The sequence below is a fragment of the Mycteria americana genome, chromosome 6, assembly GCF_035582795.1.
Source record: "Mycteria americana isolate JAX WOST 10 ecotype Jacksonville Zoo and Gardens chromosome 6, USCA_MyAme_1.0, whole genome shotgun sequence".
Lineage (NCBI taxonomy): Eukaryota > Metazoa > Chordata > Aves > Ciconiiformes > Ciconiidae > Mycteria > Mycteria americana.
Window position 1 is genome coordinate 69,369,794 of NC_134370.1, and position 22,862 is coordinate 69,392,655.

Consider the following 22,862-nt stretch of genomic DNA (forward strand, 5'->3'; position numbering starts at 1 on the left):
TTAATGATCTGTACAGCTAATTTGAGGACTGGTTTTAGCGAGATTTGTCATGCTTTCGTAACTCAGTGGAAAAAAGATTCCTTCTAGGAAGAGGTGATCTTTAAATCACTTTAGAAGTGAAAGATGATGGAAACTCTTTGCTTTTAGGTTTTGTTTATCAGAAACCAGTTGTCCACAAGAAGATCACTTCCCGCCCAATCTGTGTGTGAAAGTAAATGGGAAACCATGCAGCCTTCCAGTAAGTAAGATGTTATTTTGATATACATAATTGGATAGCATTATTAGGAACTGTCTGTCAGAAATTAGCCTGAGAATTTATCCTAACCTTTGTTTTCACATTTTGGAGCATTTGCGTGAAGATGGATAGCTAATGGAAAAGATAGTTGAGTAAGTTGTTTCTCAGGAGAGCAGCCAATAGATCCAGAAGATTAATTTTCAAAAAACATGGCAGTAAATTGTTATGTTTGACAAACATCCAGTGAGCCTGACTGAAACTGGACTCTGTTTTGGAGGTCGTCTGTACATGGAATAGACCATCACTGACCAGCCGGACTAAAGAGAAAAACGCCAGCTTACAGTACTGGGGCAGTGCACAGGATTAGACTGGGCAACGTTAGCCAGGCAGGTTGAGTAGCTGTACTGAGAAAGGAGAGATGGCAAAGGTGCCTTTTCATATTCCGCTGGGCACGGTTAGGATTTGGGAAGTGCAAGGCTCTGTGTAAGGAGAAAGGTGTCTTGTAAAACACCTGATACTTTATTGTCTGATATATGTTATGTGTATATATACATAAAAAAATATATATATGTTTAAATGGAAGAGGGAGCCTGGTTCAGGTGAGACACAGCTTTTATTGGGGCAGGGTTGCGGTGAGAGGGGAAGAAGGCAAAAGCAGTATTTGAGGGTTTTTTTTGCTGAGGGGAAAAAATACTTTCATTTCTAGGGCTATCTTCCACCAACCAAAAATGGTGTTGAACCAAAGCGACCTAGCCGACCAATCAACATTACCTCACTCGTCAGATTATCTACGACGGTACCAAACACAATCGTTGTTTCATGGACTGCAGAAATTGGAAGAGTAAGTAACTTTGGTACATACTGCTGTCTAAAGCTTCTTAGTTTCTGCTTTGGCATCTGTTTGAAAGATTTGAAAGATAAGGAAGTTTAATTGCGCAGAAAATACTTCATGGTTTAGCAGTAGACTGTTCCTTCTTTTGATTGTATTACTTTATGCTAGACAGGTATGACATGTTCCCTTAGATCAGTAGCCCTCAAATTTTTTCATGTGACCTCTCCCTCTTCACCGCCCCCCACTGCCCCCCCCCTCCCCCCCCAGTCTTTGTGACTCATTGGGGCCACAGATAATATCAATACATCTTATAAAACTTTGTTTGTTTGTCTTAACTTCAGACGTCAAGCTCTTCCTGATTTTGGGGACTTGACAAACCTTATCTCGGCTTCAACTTGAACTGGCACGTGACATTCAGCACAGAGTGGTCTTTTATAACTGTAAATGTGGACACAAAGCATAGCAACTCAGCAGGGCCCAGGAGATTTAATTTGCCTTTTTTACATTTCTGTTCTCACAATTGCTATCCTCATACTTAATATTTAAAACGTCATGTTTTTATAGCTTTTTCATGTCTGTGGGGAGAATGTTACAATTGGTGTTATAAAATTGCTGATGTTCCACTGGACTAATTAAATCTGGAACATGCTGCAAAAAGTTACTTCAATAAATTAGTCCATGAATTAGTGCACTGCTTTCACTGATGGCAAAAAAACCTGCTAGATATGCATTACAGAGTCAACATGTACTTGAAAAAGGGTGGCTTTGCCATTGCAACCATCCTGTTTTTCGAAGTCGTGAGAATTGTCCTGAGATGAAACCTTGTCCAAGAATTTGTCAGTGCGCAAAGCCCAGTATTCCTGAACCAGCGTGGAAAAATGCTTACAGCCCAATCGTGCACAATAGCCAGTTATAAAACATCACAGTGGTTTCATGATTAATTTCTTGTGGAGCGTAAAACAGTTTCCATTCAGATTATAGACTAAATGATGGCTGAATGATTTTTTTTTTTTTTTTTTAACCTTCTTTTATCTAATGAGAACTGCAGGTATCAGAAATAAGCATTTAAAAATGAACCTGTTTTGGTTTACATTGCAGAAGTGCGTGCATGCAAGTTGATGAATCCTGGTTATTTCTCTGAATACAGTGCCTCACTCTTGCTTAAGAATACCAGTAAGGATTTAGGGAAAAGAGATGTCACAAGTCTGCGTGGACTTGCTAGTCTCTTGTGAACTAGCTAGTTTCTCAGGCTGAAGCCCAAGATATTTCAGTTGTAAAAGCCATATTGGCTAACTTGTAGCTTACAATAGAAAACTGAAGAGAGTGGCAAATTCTTTGTGTATTTTGTGAGACTTAGATGCCAGTCAGAACTTCCCCACTCATGAGATGTAAAGCTTCCTAAAGTGATTGAGACCTTGACAGTTAAATGTGAGGAATTATTTTGTATTTGGATGTACTTGTATAGTACAAAACTTGAATTCCCCTCCTCCCCTTCCCTTAAGAGTTGGTTGCATGTCTCAACTGGTGTACTCTACCTTTCCTGAAGTCATAATTGTGATTTTTACACAATCTGTTTCAAGAGCCTTCTGTACAAGATGCCTTGGGCAAGTTCCTAGCTTTGTAGATTCAAGCTGTCGGTAAATAATTTCACAATGTTAATTACCATTTTTCTAACTTCTATACTAATTGAGGCATTAAACAAACAAGTTAAAGCAGTAGTGTTTTTTAACGATGTGAGAAGAATTCATTGTAAGAATAAAATATTTAAAATGTGGTGTTTCTGATGCTTTTTCAATTTGTGTAATTTTATGGTAAGATATATTACTGAAATCCCATCTTTGGATTCTGGCGGCATCCTAAATAATGGTAGATGTCACAATTGTATGGATCTTTTTTTGTTTTGTTAGTGGAAACATACATGGCCGTTGCTGGGGGAAGGCTTTCATTTTTCAATTTAAAGTGTACGAGTGCGGCTACAGGTTTAGCGAATACTGTTTATCTCAAAAAGTAATTGATGTACCCTAATGTGAGAACACGATTTTGCCCTTTCCATTTTGGGGGCGGGGGGGGAGGGAGGGATGTTGCTGCTGAATGCATAGTACCATATCACGTTTTTAGAAAGACATTTATTACCTGCTGCTCTTAGTAGCTTACAAGAAAAATGAGAGCTTCAGAAATCCCAGACTGTGGTTTGAAATCCGTTAGCGATGCCAGAAGGAGCCGCTCCTCCTGCCACCCCTGCTCTCTCCCTCTAGGGAAGGCTTACCCCTCTCTCGGGGAGCTGGCAGAGTTGGCGTTTGGTCTGCGTCTGACCTGCTTGTATGCCAGTCTATCTTCTCTAGTGGCAGAAGTGAGCATCCCTGGCCTTTTGCTGACACCAATAAGGGACATTTGCATGGTCTGTTCTGTTCAGACCGATGGGGAGAAGTGACCTAACCTCTTCCAGAGGGGAAGGACAGACAGTTGGGAGTGGTGACTTCTTGCCCGCTCCAACTAGATTCACTAGAGTACATCTTGGCCCCACTGAACTCTTGAACTCTTTAACTGTCTTTCTTCTGTTAAGCTTTGGCAGTGAAGTAGCATTAGCGTTTCATAGACAGTTAAGTGCAGGAAGATAAGAAAAAGTTGAACAGTGCTTCCAGACTGAGTAGGAAATACTGCAGGTGATGCATCTTTTTATGTATTGCTTTTGAAGAGGCATCACTGCCGATTTTCCTATTTTGAAAACAAAATAAGCTTTTATTAAAAAAAAAAAAAAGGTTTGATCATATTTGGCCTGGCAGCTTCCCTTAAATAAATGTATTGACACAACAGCAGTACCTAACATTACCCTTCTTAAATGGGCTGTAGACTGCATGTCCGAGTTAGATGTAAAACTTCCAGAAGTGTCCTAAATGCTGTTTTAATAGCTTGGTTTGCAGCTAATCTAATCTCAGTGAAGTGTGAAGTCACTTTTGTTGCACCTCTCAAACTCCAGCCCTGTGAACTTTCTGAAGCACGATGGGTTTTCTCTAGTCTGAAAACTTTGCTATCTAAAGTCTTGTAACTGCTTTAGAAACACAGTGGCCTGTAATCACATAACAGTTGCATAAGCATTGTATAAAATACAAGCTATCTTTTGAGTAAACCAGTTTTTACTTTGATCTTTTGTTCTGTTTTCTAGAACTATTCCATGGCAGTCTATCTTGTAAAGCAGCTGTCCTCTACGGTGTTACTGCAGAGGTTGCGAGCAAAAGGAATACGGAACCCTGATCATTCTAGAGCACTAAGTATGTCTGATGTACTGCTTGTTTAAAAAGGAAAAATAGCTTTTGTAAAAGGAGATTTGAAATAGGACTCTACTAACTGAGGTTTGGACTTCCTACAATTCTCTGGGTTTTGAGAATCTGATAGTGGTGTTCTTTGTATTCAGTTCCAATTCAAAGACTCAGAGGCCTTTGTTTGTACTAGGAGCCAGTCCAGGAACCCTGTTGACACTGTGAAGGGAAAAATGCAAGAGAATCTCTTTCAGTTCAGCCATACTGGCTTTGTGTCTTCAGAATAGAACAACTGTATTTATACAGTTAACTGGTAATTCAGTACCTCAAGCAAGCTGAACTAAATGCCTGATACTGAACCTTGACGCTGACGGAGCTGGAGGAAAGTCTCCATCAACACAATTTTTGTTCCTTTGGCACAGTGTTGTGGAGTGAGCTCCTGGAGAGAGAGTGTCTAGCACAATACTCCTCCCAACCCCCTTCCAAATTTAAGTGTGAAGCTTGCTGCTTTGTTGTTTTCTCTGACAAGTACGTGTTGGTATAAATTTGTATAATAAAAATGCAAGCAAAACCTGCTGCATGTTTCCTTTTCAGGGAGAGGGTGAAAATACCAACACCTGACAGCTGTTGGTCATACTCTTTAATGCTCAGATGATGTGTGTTGTACACCGCACAGGACCTTCTCCAAAAGGGAAGAAATTAATCCACCAGTAAATGCTACAAAGCCAGTGGTGTATAGTGCTGGGCATTAGCTTGTGCTAATACAGTATGATGATTTAAATGCACAAAAATCTAGAGAGTTTCCAGGTGGCTACTGCTCTTTGTATACAAGGTGAGAATGAGGGTGTAGGTCCGGTTCATAGATCAGGAAGAACATGGAACTGACTTGTTCATTTAACCAATGACTGCTTATAAAACAGTCCTTAGAAGTAAAAGTAGAGGATAGGTAGAGATGAAAGGCTTCTGTAGTGCTAATATTTCACTGCAGTTATTTAACCCCCAAATTTTGTCCAGGTACTTCTGATTTCTGTTTCTCAATTTGCTTTTCAATTTTAAATCACAGGATTGCTTGATGAGTATTTCAGAGGTTTACAGTGGTGCTTGTTTATGTGAGAGTTACTAACACATTTTTTTTTTATGTGCTTGAAGTTACCAGTCAAGTCAATGTGGCTCATCTTGTCAGTAGATTTTAAATAACTTTCAAGTACAAAGTTGCATGTATATGGAAAGAAACATCTCTGTATAAATACATTTTTCTAGGGATCTTGGTTTAAGATGAGCTTTTCCTGCTTTTTGCTTTTTTAAATCTTGTCGTTTATGATCTTTCTAGAGAGCAAAGACTGCTTATGTTACATGTTTATTGTGTGAGTCTGAAACAATAGCCACTGCTGCTTGCTTCCAGTAGATATGGCAAACTGAAAGTCTAGCGCACAGTTTCAGACTTGTTTTATTTCTCTATCATGCAATTTGTATTTTAAATCAGGTGTAAAATAAACCTTTTCTTCTTTCAAATAACAGTTAAAGAGAAACTGACTGCCGATCCAGACAGTGAAATAGCAACAACAAGCTTAAGAGTTTCTCTTCTTTGTCCAGTAAGTTTGTTTGTTTGGTTTTTTTTAATGCCCTCAAAACTGATTCTGATCAAAATGTGGCTGCTGTTCTGGGACATGTATTTGGTAGAGGTTAGCTTGTGTTTACCTGTGTGTTAACTTTGTGGGATCCAGTGCTGAAGTTATCTGTCACGGTGCTTAAGCATGTGATATACCCCTGAGAAAATGAGTATTCCATTAACTTGAAAATGCTATTCAAAATTGTATGTAAGCATACATTTAAATCTGTCACTAGATCATCTGAGTGTGCAGTTCGAGTCCTTGCTGGTGATAAAACCACTCTCAGTGGTAAGGTAGCTGAATCTGACTATTAAAAATAGCTCTTCAGCCAGTGTCTGCAGTCAAAGAATTGAGCATCTTTTAACTGAAGTTGATTATATGCATGTGTACACTTTGAGTACTTAATAATCTTAGATTAAAAGCGAAGCAGCGTCCTAGAGGTTGTTCAAACAAAATTTGTTCCAACTTTGAAGTGGGAGAATACAGTTCCAGTGAATGTGGAAGTGGGAGAGATGTACTATATCTTGACCTACTAATTGTTTTTTAACCAAGTAGATGCAGAATAAGCGCTTATACCTGGCTTTATGTTATCATTGGTATGATAACAGTATCTTTATTGCAGTATAGCTTTTTAACCTCTTTTCAGGATTAAGGATACATCTGTTTCCTGGGTTGACTCAATCTGCTCAAGCTTGACACAAAATTTTCAGTTTTAAAATCCAAAGAAAACAACTGACTTTATTCTTGCAAAATTGAAGCTTATTTCTCAAGTTATTAAATATGTTCTTAAACTCTAGCAACATAAAGATAAACTTTTAGATACATAAGCTTTGCTTAGTAAAAAGCACAACTGACATTGTGGTTACTTCTTATATATGTATTAGGTTATTGTAAATCTTTAAATGTGGTATTTTCATGATTGTCAATCTTAAGACTTTCTCCATATCAACGTTGATGCTAACTAAATAATAACACATTTAAGGAAGATAAAACTCATCTGTAAGAAAGATAGAGGGATTGCATTTACAAAATAAAATCCTGATCTATAAACTGTGAACCTTATGACCTATAATCTTACAAACCTATGAACTTATGTGTCGCATCGAAACTGCTGCCGATTTGGAACGCTGAAGTATTTTGGGTCCACAACTGGCAGCTTATCTTGCTGAGTTGTTATAGTTGAATTTTCGTTGTGCTGTTAGTACTTTGTTATTCTAGAAAGCACAACAATAGTCCTGTTGGGTTTTTTTGTCATTCTTTACACACAATATTCTTACCCCTTAAAATTAGTTTCCAATACAGACAAAAATAGTAACCCATTTGTAGGAATTAAACGGCTGTAAGAGTTTAGAAGTGCCTATGTATTAATTCATTATCTTAAATTAATCTTCATGCATCTTCTGGAATTACAGATTTTTACTTCAGTCATACTTGGATTTGTCAGAACTGCCACTTCAGGTAGTTCTGTTGCTTTATAGATGATTCCATGGGAGTTTTCTGACACTTCTGTTTGTCCTGATTGCCTCCATTACTGATAAAAGTTCTTCTGCAGTGCTTTTAGGTGCATTTTTTTTCTTGATGACTGTGATTTAGATGAGTTAGTATTAGAGCAGGAATATCCTCCACAATATTGCTTTTAGGCCTGCAAATTTGCTAATACCTACAGATGTTAAATTCTATTTTGCATTTTCTCAGAGTTCTGCCAGGGGTAGAAACAAAACAGCAATCAGACATTAGGATGTAGCTCTTCAGAAGTTCTACCTTTGTCGGTTTTTCCTCTTTAAAATTTACTACTTTTCTGATAGACATACAAAACAAAGTGTATGTAGCACATTATTTTGAGCATATTTGTCTCTGTGTCATTTTAATAATGTCTACAAAACATACACACTTGACTTTTTTCCAGTATGTTCCTCACTCAGTGCTGTCTGATTTTGTGTAGCTCTTGGAATAATCCATCATTGGAAAGGCTCGTTGGGACGGAGACTGCACCTTTCAACCTGTCCTATGAATAGAAAGGTTATTAGCATGATTCAGACTGTCCTTGGGTCTGAATGCAATTTTATTATAGCCTCCATATTTTTACTTGCTAATTTGTAAGCATTTGGCTCAGGGAGAATTTTTTTGTAAATATTTTGTGCTTACTTTCTAATGCTTGAATGGACAGTGTATGCTTTGAAAGTACACATTGAAAATGCCAATTTGGTCTCCAACAGCAGAACCAAAAATTACAGAATGATGCATCTTCAGCTCTGCTAATATGAGGGTGCTGTTCTCCCATCTCCTTTGTTATGGGTGTGATTCTCTCATGTGTATACTTCAATAAAATAAATGCAATTGCGTATCTGGATGGGGGCAGCAGGTTTAGGCTTTATAACCTTTATTTTGCCCTCAAAAAAAAGCGCAGAGCAAGGCAGCTTCCTCTGAATTTGTTTTGGATTGCTGCTGAGCTTTTTTTAGCACAGAGGCCTGCTCTCCCCCCGAGACCGTGGAGTATGGAGAAAAAGCTGTCCTTAACTGTTGGCTGAATCTCTCTGAGATACAGCAGGCAAATGGGCTGGACTGAGTCTGTATTTCAGGAAAACACTTGAATTCATGTTCTTTTTTTCCCTTGAAATAAAAATAAATAAATCCACAAGCTCTGCAGCCGGACCAAATATTTAACTGAACAAAAATTCCAGATCTAGCATTTTACTGTAGGTTTTGCAGCTTTGTTTACAAATCCTTAACTCCTGTTTTGGGCACATTTTTTAGCGTGAAAAGATAGCAATGTTTTGTATGCTTGTAAAAGAAATTAATGCAGTGTTTCTTTGGCTGCCGACAGGCAGGAATCAAAACAGTAACAGTGTTGGGAAACAGTTTTTCAGAAGTTGGGATGCATCCCTTCTTTTATGACCTCTTCTTTTGTCAGTTCTGACACAGCTTGGCCAGTATGGCAGAGCTGATCCAGGAGGTTCAATGCCAAAAATGGGAAAGGAGACATCAACTTGTTAACGCTGAGTACGCTGATTCTGTCTGCAGGCGTATGGCTTCGGCTAAATCCGACCGCTGCTTAGAAATTAGAGCCACAGTTTTTATACCAAAAGCTCGTGAAAATGTTTCTGGTTTAAATCTGCTTTTTTACTCAGGAGACAGGTATTTATGTTCTTCCTGCAGCACGTGTCTTCGACCTTCCTTAGTTTTATTTTGCATCACATAGATCATCCAGGTTTTATCTCCGGTACCCTCACTCCTGATCCTCCCTAAGCTAGGAGACTCTTAGTGTGCCCAAAAGACAAATGAGCCATTGACCTACCATCTGGGAGATAAGAATTCGTAACAGACATGGATCAGGGGGCCTTGCTTTGTTGGGGGTTGATTATGTGATAGAAATAATGTGCTTGGTCATGGATTTTGGGGGAGGGGGTGCCAAACACATGGCACATACAGCACCTCCTGCTGTCCGAGCTCTCCAGCACCATTACTGCAGGCTCCTCAGGGAGTTCTCTGCTCCCCTCCCATCTGGTGGTGAGTTTTCTGACAGTGACTGAGAGCCAGAGGGAAGAAAAATAAGCAAGATCCTGCAGTCTAGTTGAACTTGCTGGGAATGGGGTGGAGGGATTTCTGCTTACGGGGGGATGCAAAACCAAAAAAAAAAAGGGAGCATCATGGAGGAAGTAGTGGACTGTGAGTAGAGCCTTTGTTCTTGATATTTAGTTTTCTGATATTCTGAGATTGAGTGCCATCCTGTGGCACCCATCTTGTATTGCTCAGAATCAGTATGCGTGACCACGGTGCTTGCTTAAGCCGTACTAAAAACAGTTCCTCCTACTATGCAGTGCTAGAATTGGCTGAAGGTTTTCAAATGAAGTAATCCTGTATATTTTAGTCAAATACATATAACTTCAAAATACTCAGTATAAATAGTTCTTAACAAATAGTTGTTTTGTTGTTTTTTAATGTGGGAAAAGTCTTGTTTAGACATTCCTACTTTTTACCTTTAGTGTGGTCAGTTAAAGCCCCTCCTAAACTGCAGTGAAAGCACTTTGCCAGAAAACAACTGCTTAGTTTTGTTGAGGAGAGGAAACTTTTTTTTATTTCAGATTAATATGAAATGCCTTTCACTATCTAATAATTTTTGTATTCAGTGCAATCATATGTTAATATTTTATGGTCTGGGTTAGTGTTGATCTATCTGTCCAAGTCAAGATATTCCTGTTCCACAGTTTAGCCTAAACACCTTCTGCGTGTAGCACTCCTGTGGTATCTGCTCAGCTTAAGCACTGAGCTGTGCTTTTTGTATTAAACTTGTGGAAGCTTTGGGCTGGACTGCAAAACCTCGCTGTCCTAGCCTTTCTACACACTTGAAGGAAAGGGTGTTCCCTGTCTGAAAGTGTATTTTAGAACTCATTTTCTCCCGTCTCATCTTCCGTTAACATTTGCAGGCCCTTTGTAGTGTTGAAAAGGTATGATGGTATTATAGGGGATAGTCAGCTATTTGGATTTTACACAAGGAAAAGGCAGTGACATTTCAGGTTAGCTCACAACTGTATGCATAGCAGTGGTGTTTATCACAGCAGGAGGAGCATAAAATAATTTCTTAATAGTTAACAGGTGTGACTTATTTTGTGAGTAGTCACTTTCTGACAGTTCCTTGGAGAAAGTAGTGAAAATGGTGGAGTTAGAGAAATGCATCAGGAAATGATCCATAATCCTGCAAATGTGTTTTCTGTATGCTTGTTTCTGTGACTGTAAAGTTAAACAAGTAGTTCTGGTAGTGCCCTAATGATTGAGATATGGACAGCAGCTTGATACACACTATGTGAGTGAATAGGAGAGGACTGACCCATGTTCATCAGCTTTTAAAATACTAATGAAGAAGAATTCTTTTTTGTGGTTAATCCAGGACACTGGTATGTTACAGGTGCTCAGTGTATTTTGTTATGGGAACATGGAAGGATGTAGTCTTCAATTTCCTTGATCAAATGTCGTTAAAAATGTGATTTTTAGTAAATTTTTATGCGATAATCAAACCTACAGGAAGGAGGGAACGGGTGGCATGTATTTTAATGAAAACTCAGATTTTTGAGAGTTCTTTCTGGAGTAAAACTCAACCTGTCTCTGTCCCTTTTCAGACAGAAAAGCCCTGTTTGTTAATTTAATACCAAGATGTTGTAATCTTGTTTTTTTTTTTTTTTTCCTCTTAAAGCTTGGTAAAATGCGGCTAACTATACCATGTAGGGCCCTGACTTGTTCACACCTGCAATGTTTTGATGCCACTCTCTATATTCAAATGAATGAAAAGAAACCAACCTGGGTTTGCCCTGTCTGTGACAAGAAGGCTCCTTATGAACATCTCATCATTGATGGGTAAGTAAAACTTGCATCGAAATGAAGCATGTACCTTACACTCTCTGCTTACTGTCCTGTGCTGCACAGAATACAGTGCTCTGAAATCTTGGTTATCTGGCTGTGGCCTGTTTTAAGTTACCATGTCATTTAATTTCCCTGCTGTTGGTGAAGAATTACTAACCAGGTACCTCTTCGTTCAGTATTCTGGAAGAATTGTGGTCATCAGACTGTTAAAGTTAATAATAATGAAAGGTATTCCTTCCAATCTTAGGTAAATTTTTGAGCTATCCTGCCTAAAATGGTTGTGGGTTTGTTTTGGTGTCCCGTCCCCCCGTCCCCCCCCCCAGTATTCCATAGTGCTGGATCCCTAGGTAAAAGCAGCACATGCTGTCTCTTCTTTTAATGGAGCAGCTGCACAAATCTGGCATAGTTGATAGCAGACATTCATGTTAGATCAAATAAATACTGCCACCCCCACAAATGCGTGTACAATTCCATGTACAATTTCACACTTGGGGAGTTGCTATATATAGAAGGTGACATAGAGATTGATTCCCTGGTACTGGCTACCTGCAAAATGTTAGAAAAAAATAAGTAAATCTCGTATTGGTCTCTGTGAAGAAATGCCAAGTATGTATTCCTGGGCTTGCATTTTAGTGCCTTAGATAGGAATCTTCTTTCCAAAGTGTGATAAAAGAAGAGAACAAGTAGAGTCTTCTGAGAATACTCTCAGAATGTTTTACTCAAAAAAAAACCCCACAAAAATCCCCAGCAACCAACCAACCAAAAAAAATGCCAAAACAAACAAACAAAACCCCAAAAAGCAAGACTAAAAACCCTGAAACAAACAGAACCCCAGAAAACCACCTCACAAACGATTGAGTTGGTTTTAGTGAGTACGTGTTTCGTTTTGGTGACCTGCCAGTGAAGCATAAGATTGCTCGGGATCCTCTTCAAGGCCTTGCAAAAAGCTCTTGAAGAGACACTTGGGGCTCACACGGGCTGCTTGGGATTCATGGACCCTGAGATTTACAGGTCCTCTGCTTTGGATCAAAGAACTGTGGGGTTCCTTGTTGTAGGTTTCAGCCTAAAATAGTAAAGACTAAGAGTAGTAATAATTAAAACAATGCGTTTTCCTTATTTCTTCTTGTGTTGCCAGGTGCCGATGTTGGAGATAGGTGATATAGCATCCCAAAGAGAAGGTTATTTCTAGAAAATGTTTCAATCTGGGAAAGAGTGAACTTTCTCACTAATTAAAGCAAAGCTCTTTCCTACGCGGAACCACATGAATAGTCTTGGTCAAAAGCTGGAATTCCCACTGGGAGTGATGTGGTGCCAGGATCCTAAAAGTTTTAGGAGATGCAGCTAGAAGAAGAGGCTGCAAGTTTACATTCCCATGCTCAGCTTTTGTTAGGAAGTTTTCGCTTATACAGAGGTTTCAGGAAATACTAGTCCTTAAATACTCAGCTATATGGACTCCTTTAAGATACAGGCTTCCTCAATTAAATATTGTCAAAGATAAATATGGGTAAGAAGGAGATTTTGTTTTTTTTAATGCTAGTTCACATTCTTCCTTTGTTTTGGGAAATGGAGAGTTCTGTGTCATGAGCTCTGCAGGATTCCACTCTTGTAGTTCTTTTACGTGAATATCTAAAATAAAAATCTGCACAATATTTTAAATTTTTCAATGACTCCTTTTTATCAAGGAAGCAGATGAGAGAAGGGTAGAATAATGAAAGCTTTCGACTCTTTTTAAACACTAATTGAAACTTACACTGACTAATAAAGATATTGGAGGAAAAAAAGGAGTTAAGCTCTTTTTTGAGAACTGATATTAAATGTTTTTGATTGACAGGTTGTTCATGGAAATCCTGAAATATTGTACAGATTGTGACGAAATTCAGTTTAAGGAGGACGGATCGTGGGCTCCTATGAGATCGAAGAAGGAAGTGCAGGAAGTAACTGCATCTTACAACGGAGTTGATGGTAAGTTGTGTTCTGGGGTGTACGGACTGAATGTCATACTGTTGAACTGTTAAGTAGTGATGTTCCTTTAGCTTTTCAAACTGCTCATTTTTGCATGTGTTTGTAGCTTTTAACGATCATTCGTGAGAAAGATTACTTGAGTAATACCTGTTTGGGGCTGATGGTACTTTTAAGTTGTTATTATCAATGTTATGTAATTTTGTTGTCTCTTATTCTAAGTTGTAAGCTTTATTTATGAAGGCATATAGTAAGATGTGATGTTATGATGATTGTAGTGCTGTTGTAAGCTACAGCTTATAATGTTGACTTACTTTGTATAGGATGCATAAGCTCTTCCTTGGAACATCAGGTGTCTTCTCACCAACAGTCAAATAAAAATAAGAAAGTAGAAGTGATTGATTTAACCATTGATAGCTCATCAGATGAGGAGGAGGAAGAACCATCTGCAAAGAGAAGCTGTCCTTCCATATCTCCAGCATCACCGTTAAACAATAAAGGGTGAGAATAAAATATGCAGGGCAATGCAGAGCAAATATACTCACGATGGAGAGTAGTAACAAATTTCAAAAGAAATTGTATCTAGAAAGTTCTGTGTTTGGATTATATCCTGATTTAGTAGCTTATAGTAAATAGATTTGGTCTCAGGTCACAAGGCCTGAAAAGATTAGAATACCAACTTTGAGTTAAGTGTGTAACATGATACAGTTTTTTAATTGTATTTGTACTCATATTTGTGAAAATGAATATAAAACAGTGAAAAAGGTTGTGGCTTAGAAGTATGGTTTTTTTGCAGATTTGGAAATACTTTTCTTCCATAGAGAAATACGAAAGCAGCAACATACGGGGGGGGGGGGGGGGAGCAGTGAGAAACACGGGTGTGGTATTGGGAGTGTGTGGGTTTCGCTGGTGATTACTGCCAGTAGCATAGTAATAAAGAATGCCAGAAGAACCTGATTACATCTAAGTAGCCAAGCTGTTCATAGCACCCTGTTTACATAAACATGTAGGGATGAAAACTGAGGCTAACCCAAAGGGATCCTGTTGTTGAACTGATTACTACTCCACTGGTGTAAATGACTCAGTGATCGCTTAAAACTCCCCAAGACCTTTTTGGCTGTCTTCCGTTACTAGTTACCTTGTAGAGCGTATCTGTTGTGTTGTTATGCAGATTTGTACTGTTTTGGGGGGTCAATATACCCTTAGGATTGTCTTGTCCTGGCTTAGGAGTATTTGTAGCAGAGGTCCCGATACCATCTATAGTGAGTCATCAGTTTCTACTGTTTGAGACTGAGCTTTACTTTGCTTTTAATTTTGCTAGACTTCAGCTGTTTGGGCTGCAGTTTGGCTTGGACTGAATTAACTTTTCTGATAAAATGACATTATGAGAAGAAAGTTTGGGGAACATGTGATGCTCGTGTCTTCCTCCTCCCCTCTTTACAGTCCTTGCAAGACTCACTGAGGTGCTGTAGCATCTTGATGCTTTCTAGTGAAGCTTTCAAATTTAGTAGGGGAGTTGGTGCTGTAGCATCTTGATGCTTTCTAGTGAAGCTTTCACATTTAGTAGGGGAGTTGGTGCTGTAGCATCTTGATGCTTTCTAGTGAAGCTTTCACATTTAGTAGGGGAGTTGTTGCACACCTGTCACAAAGTTCAGAATGCGTACTGAGAGGCTGACTTTGTGTTAAATTTGAAAATAGGCATACCCTGCATGGGATAGCAATAGAAATCTTCAAATGCTGTTCTTTTAGCATTAAAGCCAAGACTGTATTTTACGCTTGTAACAAGCCTTTGTTTCTTCCAGCATTTTAAATTTACCCCATCAAGCATCTCCGGTGTCAAGAACACCAAGCCTTCCTGCTGTTGACACCAGCTACATCAATACATCACTTATCCAAGACTACAGGCATCCATTCCATATGACACCTATGCCTTATGACTTGCAAGGTGAGCTTCTGGCTGTTCATAGTTGTAAGTACAGCTCTCCAAGCAATAATAACTATTGTAAAAGAGTTTAAACATGCAGTCATTTGACAGACCATTAGTGCAAAATATTATTTTGCATCCACAGAGGATGAGATGGTATTTTTTAAAAAACAAACAAACAAAGAATTAGGTTAATATCTTAGGGTTTTAAAAGGTTGATGTTTTGCAAGCTCCAGTATGAAGAGAATCTGAAATGTCATCACTTATTATGCTGGTTTTATTTCAAAATAAATGATGGAAAAATGGGGAGGTGCCTGTTTGTTTTGAGAAGCTTAATTTTTTTCTTTGTCTCTTCACAGGTTTAGATTTCTTCCCTTTCCTGTCAGGAGACAATCAGGTAAGTCAAGGAAAACCAAGTCATATGGCAGATACTCTTTTCTGAGAAGGACTTGCTGGCCTGGATGTATAGGCGAGGAAGGAACAGATGTATGATGTAGGTGTAAATGCAGGCAGCCTGCAGCTTTATTTTGTACACAGAAACTGTGACCAAACATAAGCATTGTCTCAATACCGGTGTAGGATAAGGCATAACAAAAGATAAACATTTCAGTTTCCAAGGGTTAAGCTCAGTCAGCCACTGTTGTATTGTGGAATGACTCTTGGCCACAGCTGAAGGTTCACCAGCCACCTCTTTAGTTTTTCAGACTTAAGGTCTCACCTTTGGCCACCTGACGGTCTGGGGCCCACCACTGGGACACTTGACAGTCCGTTACACAATTCGGAGAGGCAGGGGCAGCTCTCTGGTGCCCATTCATACCATGGTTGCCACCTTTCTGTAAGTGCTTACTGAAATGGGCTAGATTGGTGCTGGCTCCTCCAGTTTTGTGAACGAAACCAGTCATTCTCAAAAGGAGTCTGGGTTGGCAAGTCCTCCCACTTATTCGCTTTTCCTCCTGTGCCTCCAAGAAAAGAAAGGGACTGGGGTGGCTCATGTGCCCTTTGTCCCTTCATGTCTGTTCTGCAATCTCAAGTAGGAGAATCGCACTTAAATGTAGAGGGATACTTTCATACCATAATTAAGACCAGAGCCTGCACTGTAGAATTTGGATTCAGAAAAGCTATCTTGATACTCAGTAACACATAGATATGAGAATTGTTCTGAAACAAGTAGTGCAGAAGTATGATGCTGCACTGATATGGCATAATTATTATACCAGTACATAAATTTCAGGGAACAAGGCTGAATAGCCTACATAGATCTTTCACCATAGTGGAAAGAAATATCAAGAGCAAAATTACCCTACAGAGAGATTGTATTTAAAATCTGATTCTTGATAGCTAAAGTTCTTGCCTTTCAGGGGCTGCCCAGCAGAGTGTGTAACTTGGGACAGCCCTTGCTGCCATCTAATGGGACTAAGTGTGCTGTTTCTAAATGCATTTTTCACAGAAGTATGCTTTCCTCCACCAGCAGTGATTAGCACGTAGTTTCATCAGCTGTGGTTGGTCTGTGACTTTTGAGCAGAGGAGAGGGATGGCAAAATGTTTCTTTGAATTTTGGGGAATTTTTCCACCAAGGAATTTTTTGAAGAGGTAAAAGAGTGCTGCTTCTTGCCGTTTCTTACTGTTTTGGGTGTCTTGCAATACTATTACCTTTCTAGTGTTTGCTGTTACTAATACTAGTATTTCCAGTTTCTTTTGGCTTTAGAAATCAGGGGCCACAGAGGTAAAAGTTCACTGCATTGGTCCACTTACCTTACAGCAAGGTTGAGTAGATGAGCTGGTGTGAAATCCAGAAGCTGTCAGAGCTTTAGCTTACAAATACCTTCTTTTGTGCTGGTCTGAATCAAAACTATGGTGTCTGAAATGTAACTTGAAAATGTTGTTTTTCCCCCCAGCATTACAACACATCCCTTCTTGCCGCTGCAGCTGCGGCAGTTTCTGCATCAGATGATCAAGAACTCTTACACTCTCGTTTTTTCCCATACACTTCATCTCAGATGTTTCTCGATCAGCTAAATGCAGGAGGAAGCAGTTCTCTGCCAGCCACAAATGGTAGCAATAGTGGCAGTAACAGCAGTCTTGTTTCCTCCAACAGCCTGCGAGAGAATCATGGTCATCCAGTTGCAAGTAGGAGCGGCACGGACACGGCGTCTATCTTTGGTATCATACCAGACATTATTTCATTGGACTGATTTTTGGAGTAAATGAACTCGTCAGAGGAAATCTTTGTGCTTGGTTTTACTTTATGTTAGAAACATAGACAAGTTTTTTTCCTTTTTTAGGGAAAAAAATTTATGTGTACAGAGAACAAAAGTATATTTTCAGTTTTACTTTTGTATATAAACCTAAGATGGCCTCACTGGTAAAAATAAGAAAAAAAAAACACAAAAAAAAATTAACAAAAACAAGGAGCTTCAGTTCATTTTTATGGATGTTGAAGATTTTACACCTGTGCATTTTGTCATGTAAGTTACTTTTTTTCCCCATAGTTTGGACACAAATGGCATTATTTTCTTCACAGTAATATAAACAGGAAAGGAGCTGAACTTTTAAAGTTCAGACTTGTGAGAGGGTTTTTCCTCCTCTTGGAGACATTTATCTTTGGTGGAATCTAATTCCCCCATCCCATATTTAGTGCAGATTTTATTATGCTTAAAGTGGACTAAACCCTACCCAAACTATTCCACAGCATCCCCTCTGTTTGCAGGACATAGCCTTTCAGGAGTGGGTTTGGTTTTTTGGTTTTTTTTGGGTTTTTTTTTTTTTTTGTCATTTCTGGTTCTACGTGACCCTCTATTCAGATGATTTTTTTTTTTTTTTTAAATTTCATGCTTTAATCAAGCATGTTGCACGCTCATTAGTGCACCAGTTATTCTTGAGGGCCAGACTCCATAAAATCTCAGGCTGAGGATTTACTTGGCTGTGCTTATGTGGGACAAGACAGAGAATTTTTATAGAATCTAGCCCCAAATAAAAGCATTGACACATTGGACTGTAGGGTTTTGTTTCTAAGAACTTACTATGAAATCCTTTTAAAATAACGTACGATCCTAATCAGCAAAATAGTAAGCATGTGTCAGTTTTAAATTTGTGGAACTGCTTGTGCTTTAAAGTTAGCCATGCGTGTATAAATGGCCTGTTGAATTGAGGCCTATCTTATTCTGTCTGGAGAAACCTACTTTTAGCTGCAGTAGATCAAATTTCTGCTTAAGAGTGAACTTGTCAACAAAAGAAAGAAAATACAAATACCGACACACTATTGCATGGCTTGTGCAGCTGATAATGGTCTTGGTACGCTGTCTTCTGAGTTCACATTCATCGAAATTTAATATTAAATGTTCAACGTGAGTCTCTTCAACCAAAAACCAACCCAATAAAAAAGCCCCGCGTTGTAGCCCGTGTACTCAAACATATTGCTACCTATTGAAGTCTCTTAGGGTAGTGGGTTTCAAAATTCAGTTTTCTCTTTTTGGCCTTGTAATTATTTTAATTTCCCTGATTTTTCAGTAGGCTTATGTTGAACTTCGAGCCATACTTACTTCCTGGTTTCATTTCTCTCTCTCTCCTTTTCTTTTTTTTTTTTTTTAAAGTTGTGCATGACATAGGAAAATCTTTTTTTTTTTTTTTTTTAGAACTGGTGGGTCATTTGGGCTGATCCGTTCTTATTAGAGTGAAATGTGTAAATAGCTGGAATGCAGTTTTTCAGGAGATTCTTTAAAGTAAGAGAAGGGGGAGGGAAGGAGGTGATTCTCTTGTGTCCCAAAGTCCATGTCAGAGAGAGTAAATATTTCCTCTGATGTGAAAAATATTTTTATAACTGGTTGAAAGTGCAGGTAACAAGTTTATCAGGAAGAGAGAGTAAGGAATACTAAAATTAGCAGATTCTTGTCTGAATTTTTCATGTCCAAAACTGTTGATTGCAGCTAGTTGCTTTGAGCATTGACAAGGGCCACCTTTTGCCTATGAAGTTAAAATCTTGCATTGATTAAAAAAGAAAAAAAAAAGGAAAAAAAAAAAGGAAAAAAGAAAAAAAAAATCTTTAATCCAAGTAGCATTAGGTATTGCTGTATGATCAGTCGTATGGTTATTTGAAAGGTTCACATTATGTGGCATCAAAATCGTTTTTAGTGTTTTTACAGCATCCCTCTGCCACTAAATAGTTGACTTGAATTTTGAAAACAAATGTTTGTGTTTATATGTATATGTGTGTGTATATATGTATTTATAGATCTGTGTGTGTGAGTTAAAAGTGAGTTAAATAGTTTTTCCCATGCATGTGTATTTCATACATATCTGGCTGATATATATATTTCACCATACACCAATTTTATAATTTATTAAATGTCAGTTAAAAAATAAATAAAAGGATAGAAAATGGGAAATACTTATTTTTTAAACTCAGTCTGATTTTGAAGTGATTAAACCTACACTAGGAATATATCTCATACATTTTAGTCATGAATACTAACCTGGTAACTTCAGAGCATATGCTTTGCTATAATACCGTTTGTAAATCTGAAGTATGACCGCCATCAGTGTAACTGGGAGCGTGCGTGTCCCCAGCTTCTGAAACATCCGAGAGAAGTTCGGGAGAGCTTGTGGCTGTTTTACCGACGACTGTGGCAACATTTCCATTGACTGTATTGTTAAAGATGACCTGAAGAGCAGCTTATGTCACTTTTGACAATGGTATTAAAATCTTGTTAATTCACATATAAAATTAAATGTGGCGAGTGTGTGGTAACACAGAATTTGGCATCTTTATGCCTGTCTTAGCTTTTGGAAAGTGAGGTCGGCTGATGACGTCTTCCATTTCCTCACAAGTTACCCTGAAGGGGAAGGAAGGCTGTTCAGTTCACCGTTGTCATTTTTTAACCTCGTAGCTCTACAAAGAAGGGACAGAAGTGTTCTTAAGTCCTCCCTTGTGGTATTAATCCCATATGCTTTGTGAGTATTCCTGTTTCATGCTAGGGTGTTCTTTATAGTTGATAATTCTCTGTGCCTCTGACCACAGTTAACATTGCTTGGTAGAAGTCTCAGTCCGAGTTCTCGACAAGTTCCCTGCAAATGTCACTCCAAAACTCAAGCTCCTTTAGTTTGCATATTATCAAAGGTGCAGTAAAGCAAGCCAGGGTGGCCTGGCTTGCGGTACTGCTCGCTTCGCTGCAGATTGCAGAGTTTTGTGATCCTTGGACTAGCGCTCTCTTGTCCTCAGATTCTTCCGCTGGAGGAGCGGGGTGTGCGCACACGTGCACGTGTGTCTGTTACGTATAGTGCTGTGCGTGTATGTACATACGCACACGGATATCAGTACGTAGCTGCTGTTTGAATAGCAAGGTGGAAGTGGCTTTGAATTGCTCTTGAGGGCATTGCTGATGGATGCATCCTTTAGGAGAAGAAAAATCGTGCTAAACTATAACCTATGCCATGCGTTAAAAACTTTGTGGCACTTCCATAATGATAGACTTGGCGGCAATTCCAGGCTTGCCCCTTCCTCTCCGTGGCAAGGATTCAATAAGGCTTTCAAGGACGGGATGACTGATAGATTTGCATTGGACTCTCTTGGACCTGCCTCCCGACACAGAGCTAAGGACTGTGAGGATAACGTTTTGGAAATTAATTCTTCGTTGCAGTTTAACATTTCAGGGTTTTAAGCACATCTTAAATAGAAAGGGTTTTGGTTTGTCAGTGTAACTGTTTTTTTCTTTCTTTCCTTTTTTTTTATTTTTTAACAGAGCTTAGATTTCTAACAAGGGAAAATTGCTGGTGGTCCCCGAAAGTGCTGCTGTTAATTGTTTTAATTAACAAAGGGAAAAATGTATATAAGCAGAATATTAAAAATACCATTAATTCCATGAATTTAAATCTGTCATTCATTGCCTTAAAACTTTCTCTTAGTTTCCATACGGCATGCCAAACCAGTAAATGGCTTTTAAAAATGTATAGTAGACCAATGTCAGTTTGTATAAAAGTACCAAGTGAAAATATTTATTATATGCATTGGAAAAAAAAAATGGTTTACCTATTGAATGTTACCTGTTTATGTAGAAATCTTTAGATGTAATAAAAAGCATTCAGTTATGTTGTGTTTCCTGGGGGGGGAAAAGGGGGGTGGGAGGGTGTGTTCTGTGAACTCAGAGTTGCAAATGTCCCTTTTTAACAGGAATGCTTTGCTCTAAATGTTTTGCGGCATGGAGTGTCTCACGCTTCTCTCTCCAAGCTCTAACAACGCTGCTTTGTTTTGTGGGTGCGTGTGAAGGGGGGTTCCTTTTTGCTAGCTTTTATTTGGGTAACGTTTACCCACCCAGAGAGGGTAGTAACCGCCTGCTATGATACAGATGCATTCTGGAGTAATCCAAAGTGATTTTGAGCTGATCAATCCCCATGACATACAAGCTTTTCTATTGTCTGCAGCTGAAAGGGATTTGTTAATCAACTGTTCTGGTCAATAGGGAAGAATTAAGATGTGTATTGGATCATTTGTAATTTGGCTATTGATGCATATTGGAAACAAACGCTTCTAAATGAACTCCTTGTTTCATAAGCTAATTATGCTCAGGCTCAAAGCAACCGAGGTTTTTGCTCCCCTTCATCTCTGGTACTTCTGTAGCAAAGGTCTGGAACAGCTCCGGTGGGCAGAAATCGCGCTCCACGCTGCGGGCAGACCTCCAAAAGGCACTAGTGCTCAAAGGCGCAGCATCAAGGTAGGTGGGATTTTTGTCCAAACATTAGCTGTGAACAGTGGGAAGAGAGTCACAGGGGAAATCCTATCTTTTGCTGTTATTTGGAACCTGTTTGTGGTTTTTCTAGGGAATCCTATCTCTCTTTCACTGTATAATGTTTTTCTGGAGTGTTATCTGAGTGTTGAGCTGCTTGTAACTCTCTAATTTTCAGAGAAACAAGGGGTGTTTTGTTTTGTTTTCTATCTGTAGAGTAGAAAGAGGTAATACCAGAATTGAGGGATGCGGTAGACAGGTATGACAAGGTACGTCAGTTTTACATCGAGCAGTTTGTTTCCCCTTGAAGCATGACCCTTTGCTGTTTGGAGGGCCTTCGCTTCATATCTTGGCACGTCAGGGTCCAAGTCTGAGCTTACTGGGTTAGCCTGGGACTGCCATCTTGTGAGAACCGCAGGCTCTGCAGCTTGGCTCTGAATCGGGGGAGGCTGGGCCCAAAACTGCCATTTGTCTGAAAGATACATCCTGGATCTGCTTCCATTTCTTGCGTAGCGTTCAGCATGTCATTCAATCTTTTGTGCTTTTGTACCCCCACGTAATAATATTCCATGAGAATAATCCCTACCTTATCCTTCTAGAGACACTATTACTGATTTGGAAGGGTTAAGATTGGCTCATGCTTTGTTCTTTGAGTTTCTAACCAAGTTTGTGCTAGTTATAGTCCCGGTTGATTGCAGCGATGTGTGATGGTTTTGGTGGTAGCCTTAGTCTGCGGTGTTCGGGCTGTGCTCGGTGCTTCAGTAGGGGATAAATGCATTGTATCTGCAATGGCTGCAATGATTTAACTGCTGGTCATTTCACAAACTGAGCAAAGAGCGAGTCAGTTGCTTCAGTGATAAAGATTCAGAATTAAAAAAAGGAAGGAGAGGCACGGGTGGAAGGAGGGGAGGCTGACGGGAGGGGAAGGGGGCTCCCGTGGGTAGAAGCCGCAGCAGACCCGGCAGGAACGTGTG

The 22,862-nt window shown here is 39.2% G+C and overlaps 1 protein-coding gene across 4 annotated transcripts in view; it reads left to right on the forward strand.

Annotated features, from left to right (window-relative positions):
* The window catches only part of PIAS1 (protein inhibitor of activated STAT 1), a 63,262-nt gene extending 44,073 nt beyond the window's left edge, over nt 1-19,189 (forward strand). For 2 of the 4 annotated variants that reach the window (XM_075506411.1, XM_075506414.1), the window contains exons 5-14: nt 148-238; nt 942-1,076; nt 4,231-4,336; nt 5,843-5,916; nt 11,123-11,283; nt 13,121-13,251; nt 13,572-13,749; nt 15,051-15,193; nt 15,532-15,569; nt 17,068-19,189. In XM_075506411.1, the coding sequence (XP_075362526.1) occupies nt 148-238; nt 942-1,076; nt 4,231-4,336; nt 5,843-5,916; nt 11,123-11,283; nt 13,121-13,251; nt 13,572-13,749; nt 15,051-15,193; nt 15,532-15,569; nt 17,068-17,364 (1,354 nt within the window). In that variant the 3' untranslated portion in view covers nt 17,365-19,189. Of the gene's footprint in view, nt 1-147; nt 239-941; nt 1,077-4,230; nt 4,337-5,842; nt 5,917-11,122; nt 11,284-13,120; nt 13,252-13,571; nt 13,750-15,050; nt 15,194-15,531; nt 16,763-17,067 lie in introns of all 4 variants that reach the window. The other 2 variants (XR_012776314.1, XM_075506415.1) reach the window with 2 other exon arrangements.
* The last annotated feature ends 3,673 nt before the right edge of the window (nt 19,190-22,862 follow it).